The following is a 5,229-nucleotide window of genomic DNA, read 5'->3' as shown; positions in this document are numbered from 1 at the left end:
CTAGAATTGATCATGATTGCTGGAACTGTCTCTGTTTTAATATCAAAGGTGTGCTGAAGGAAAAGAACATCCAACAGGCTCAAAAGAACTTAATGCGAACGGATAACTGAAGGAGCATAAACGACTCATCGCACCATTACTTCAGCATGAAACATATGGACTACATATATAATATTGACAATAACATAACTTTGAATGCAACGCTCGGCGACATGAATACCACAGGGATCGCCCAAATTATGATCCCTCAGGAGTTGTTTCTAATGCTCGGCTTGATCAGTTTGGTGGAAAACATCTTGGTGGCGGTGGCCATCATCAAGAACAGGAATCTCCACTCGCCAATGTATTATTTCATCTGCTGTCTGGCGGTGTCGGACATGCTGGTGAGCGTCAGTAATGTGGTGGAGACGCTATTCATGTTATTGACGGAGCATGGGCTGCTGCTTGTCACGGCAAAGATGTTACAGCACTTAGACAATGTGATCGACATTATGATATGCAGTTCTGTCGTTTCCTCTTTGTCGTTCCTGTGCACTATTGCGGCGGACCGCTATATCACCATCTTTTACGCGCTTCGGTACCATAGTATCATGACCACGCAACGTGCCGTGGCCATCATCGCAGTGGTGTGGCTCACCAGCATCACCTCGAGCTCATTTTTTATCGTTTATCACACTGACAACGCGGTCATCGCCTGTCTTGTCACGTTTTTTGGCTTGACGTTGGTGTTCACGGCGGTTCTGTATCTGCACATGTTCATCCTGGCGCACGTCCACTCCAGACGTATCATGGCTCTCCATAAGAGTCGCCGGCAAGCCACTAGCATGAAGGGAGCCATCACTCTGACCATCCTGCTCGGGGTTTTCGTCATCTGCTGGGGTCCGTTTTTTCTCCACCTCATCCTCATCCTCACCTGTCCCACAAATCCTTACTGCAAGTGTTATTTCAGTCATTTCAACCTGTTTCTAATTCTTATCATATGCAATTCGCTTATAGACCCTCTCATTTACGCGTATCGCAGTCAGGAGCTGCGCAAGACGCTGAAAGAAATGATTTTTTGCTCGTGGTTCTTTGCAATGTGAGTAATTCCTTTTAGATGTTTGTACACTGCAAAAACAATAATAATAATAATAATAATGATGCTTTTCTTACTTAGATTTTTTGTCTTGTTTCCAGCCAAACTATCTAAAAATTCTTAATCAAGAAGGATTTTCTAGAGAAGTAAAAATGATCGTCTTGCTTTCAGAAAAAGAAAAATAATCTGCCAATGGAGAAAACAAAATAATCTTATTTCAAACAGAAAACAAGATTATTTTGCTTACCCCATTGGCAGATTATCGTGCTTGTTTCAAGCAAAACTCACTTAATTTGGACTTTTTTCCCCCTCTGAAAACAAGACACTAATTCTTCCTTCTTGATTTAAGAATTATTTTATATTTTGGCTGGAAACAAGACAAAAAATCTAAGTAAGAAAAGCATTTTTTTTCCCCAATATTATCCAATATTATTCAGTCTCATTCTTAGCGAATAGCGTCCTTAATGACTCTCTCTTCAACTTTACAGAAAATACACTCAGATACTGCTGACTGAGAGAACTAGATTTTATTAACTTTAGAAGCAAAACTCTTTGACTGATTTTTCAATTAAATAAACATTTGAACCATTTGATTTTTGATTTACATAAATTATGCTTTATTGGAAAAATAAAATGGCTCAACAGATGACATATCTAAGTCCCTGTGGTTTAAAAAGAGAGAAAAAAAAATCACTAATAATAAAAAAAAGTTTCATCTGAAGCATTTCCAATTAATTGCTGGGAGAGATAAAACAGCCATGAAGTGTTCTGTTCAAGGAAACACTGGTCTTCTATATGATATGGAATCAATCCACACACCATTGTTTTATATTCTAATACCACCCCATCAGTCTGCCTATTTGATGCCTTAAATTTAGTTTAAGGCACCTCTTTATAATAATTGTATTTTTACTGTCTTTCCTCATTCATTTCATGTTTGCATTAAAAATATGAATAAAAATATAACTTTTCATTATGAAATATCCTTCACAAATGGGGGGGGGGGTGCTGTAACCATTTTGGGTTAACAATTCTGTTTGACTGATTTGAGCAATTTGTTTTGTTTAAGGGTTGAATCTTTGCAGGAAAAAACACTGACATTAATACATCAATGTTAAAAAATATTAAACTGAGCGGAGTTCACAGATAACCTCAGTTAGTCATGGTAGTACCCAGTTTGGGAACTTTTGGTTTATTTGGGGAAAAGGACAGTGGCTTGTTAATTCTCCAAAATGCTTGTCCCAAACACAAATGTATTAGAAATGATTTGGAAAAATGAATGTGAATGAAGTTCTGACCAAGAACCGTTAGAGAAAATAGTGTTCATTCAGTAATGAATACATTCTTCAGGGGTTTTGTTGTTGTCGTCTCTCTCTCTCTCTCTCTCTCTCTCTCTTTGTCTCTCACTCTCGATTTTTTTTTTTTTTATTATTTGGATTGAATTTTTTATTAATTAAATATTTTATAATGTTCCTAATGCTGCAATTATATATATATATATATATATATATATATATATATATATATATATATATATATATATTTATATACACACCCGAATTCCGGATATGTTGGGACGTTTTTTAAATTTCAATAAAATTAATGCTAAGAGACTTTCAAATCACATGAGCCAATATTTTATTCACAATAGAACGTAGAGAACATAACACGTTTAAATTAAGAAATTGTACACTTTGATGCACTAAATGAACTCATTTCAAATTTGTTGCCTGCTACAGGTCTCAAAAAAGTTGGCACGTGTGCAACAAAGGGCTGAAAAAGCAAGACATTTTGAAAAGATTCAGCTGGGAGAACATCTATCAACTAATTAAGTTAATTGACATCAGGTCTGTAAAATAATGATCTATGAAAGGGATGTTTTAGAGAGGCAGAGTCTCTCAGAAGTTAAGATGGGTAGAGGCTCTCCAATCTGTGAAAGAGTATGTAAAAAGTACGTGTTTTCTGGAATACTTCCAGAAACCACTGTTGGTAAACACAATCCGCCATGCCATTTGCAGATGCCAACTAAAGCACTATCATGCAAAAAGGTCCAGGAGCGCCATCGTGTCCTGTGGGCCAAGGCTCACTGTTTCAAAGTGGAAAAGTGTTCTTTGGTCAGATGAGTCCAAATTTGTCATTCTTGTTGGAAATTACGGATGCCGTGTCCTCCGGGCTAAAGAGGAGGGAGACCTTCCAGCGTGTTATCAGCGTTCAGTTCATAAGTGCATATGGTGTAGGCAGCTTGCATGTTTTGGAAGGCACTATGAATGCTGAAAAGTATATAAAGGTTTTAGAGCAGGGGTGGGCAAACTTTTTGACTCGAGGGCCACATCAAGTTTTCCACATTAAGTGAGTGGCCGCATAATGTTTATGATAAATGAAGCTTTGATTCTTATTTATTTTTTTCTAAATTTATACTCACTTACTACTGTACTATGTATACTTGTACATACTGTACATGGCAGTTCTATTCTTGTACCATCTCTACCTATTTTGTATGAGCACTTTATGACACACAGATAAGTTGCATTGGTGTACAAGTCGATTGATGTATAAGACACATTTTATCATTTCATTCAGAAATAATGTAAAATAAACGAAACGTTTACAAACATTAGAAACATGTATTTATATTCCCTACACTCCACAAAAAATCCTGTAAATTTTAGCAGTGTTCAGAATAGAAAAAAGAACGAAGATATAAGTAAAAAACAAACACAAATTATAGTGGCATTCACCATAAACATATATTATAAACGCCCAGCCTAAATATTTAAAGGGAAACTGAAACGAGCGGCGTGATTGCTGGAAAATGCACAATACAAACTCAAAACAAACTCACTTGCTTTTTCTCATTCCTCACCAATCCTAATGTGCACGCTTTGCGCTTGACCTTGATTGCTTTATATAAGTCACTTTGGAAATCGCAGCACAAAAACGCCATTTATATTCCAGAAAAGCAGTAGCCTATATCCATTTTCATAAAAATGTGTGTGGAGAACAGAAGAAGAAATCATATCTTTGCAAGATAAAACAACAAATTATTTCCATGTTTTCCCCACAAAATTACAGCAAAACGCTGGCATTTGTTTTGATTCTGGAAAGTCTTTTAAGCATTTTTAAAACAGTTCCAATGCAAGGTATTTTTCAAGACAAGTTACATGTTTTAAAAATGTGAAAGTGTTCATCTATTTACAATTGTGCCAGTTTTGTAGTGTATATAGCTATTTTGACTTTTTATATTGTATTTGCTGTGCGGCTTGAACGCAGCGTCATTCAAAAATAGACTAGGCACCTATCTTTGGCGAAGCCGTGCGGAGAGCAGCTTCTGAAACGTGCCACGATTGACTGGAGTGGGCGCAATCAGCTCCGGTGGCTGCGTCAGGGTGGCGGGACAGTGTAAATCAGGGGTTATATACTGCACTACAGGCTACAGCGCCATCTATTGGATTTTACTGATATTGCATATTGGAATAACTGCCTCACAGGCTGGATGAAAATGCCCGTAGTTTGCCCACCTCTGCAGATTCGTATCATTTTTTTTTAAATCCCTCGCGGGCTGCCACAGGAGTGATAGCAGGCCGCAGATGGCCTGCGGGCCGTAGTTTGGACACCCCTGTTTTAGAGCAACATATGCTCCCCTCCAGAGGACATCTATTTCAGGGAAGGCCTTGTGCATTTCAGCAGGACAATGCAAAACCACATACTGCAGCTATTACAACAGCATGGCTTCATAGTAGAAGAGTTTGGGTGATGAATTGGCCTGCCTGCAGTCCAGATCTTTCACTTAAAGAGAACATTTGGTGCATCATTAAACGAAAAATACATCAAAGATGACCACAAACTCTTCAGTAGCTGGAAACCTATATCAGGCAAGAATGGGGCCAAATTCCAACACCAAAACTCCAGAAACCCATAACCTCAATGCCCAGACGTCTTCAAACTGTTTTGAAAAGAAGAGGAGATACTACACCATGGTAAATATGTCCCTGTCCCAACTATTTTGAGACCTGTAGCAGGCATCAAATTTGAAATTGAGAAATTTTACAATTTTATGCACAAAATGATCTAGTGTACATTTACATTTATGCATTTAGCAGACGCTTTTATCCAAAGCGACTTACATTGCATTCAAGTTAGTTTTTTTTTTACAT

General features: G+C 37.5%; 1 protein-coding gene across 1 annotated transcript; it reads left to right on the top strand.

Moving 5' to 3' along the window:
- Window positions 1-212: 212 nt before the first annotated feature.
- Window positions 213-1,082, top strand: LOC306888117 (melanocyte-stimulating hormone receptor-like; the record flags this gene model as incomplete). The annotated part of the gene is made up of 1 exon (XM_079446266.1): window positions 213-1,082. The coding sequence occupies one exon, from the start codon at window positions 213-215 to the stop codon at window positions 1,080-1,082; it is 870 nt and encodes a 289-aa protein (XP_079302392.1).
- Between the last annotated feature and the right edge of the window lie 4,147 nt (window positions 1,083-5,229).

This window comes from Barbus barbus (assembly GCF_936440315.1).
Source record: "Barbus barbus genome assembly, chromosome: 22".
Lineage (NCBI taxonomy): Eukaryota > Metazoa > Chordata > Actinopteri > Cypriniformes > Cyprinidae > Barbus > Barbus barbus.
Note: the sequence above shows the minus strand (reverse complement) of the source record. Positions and strands in the feature narration are given on the sequence as shown.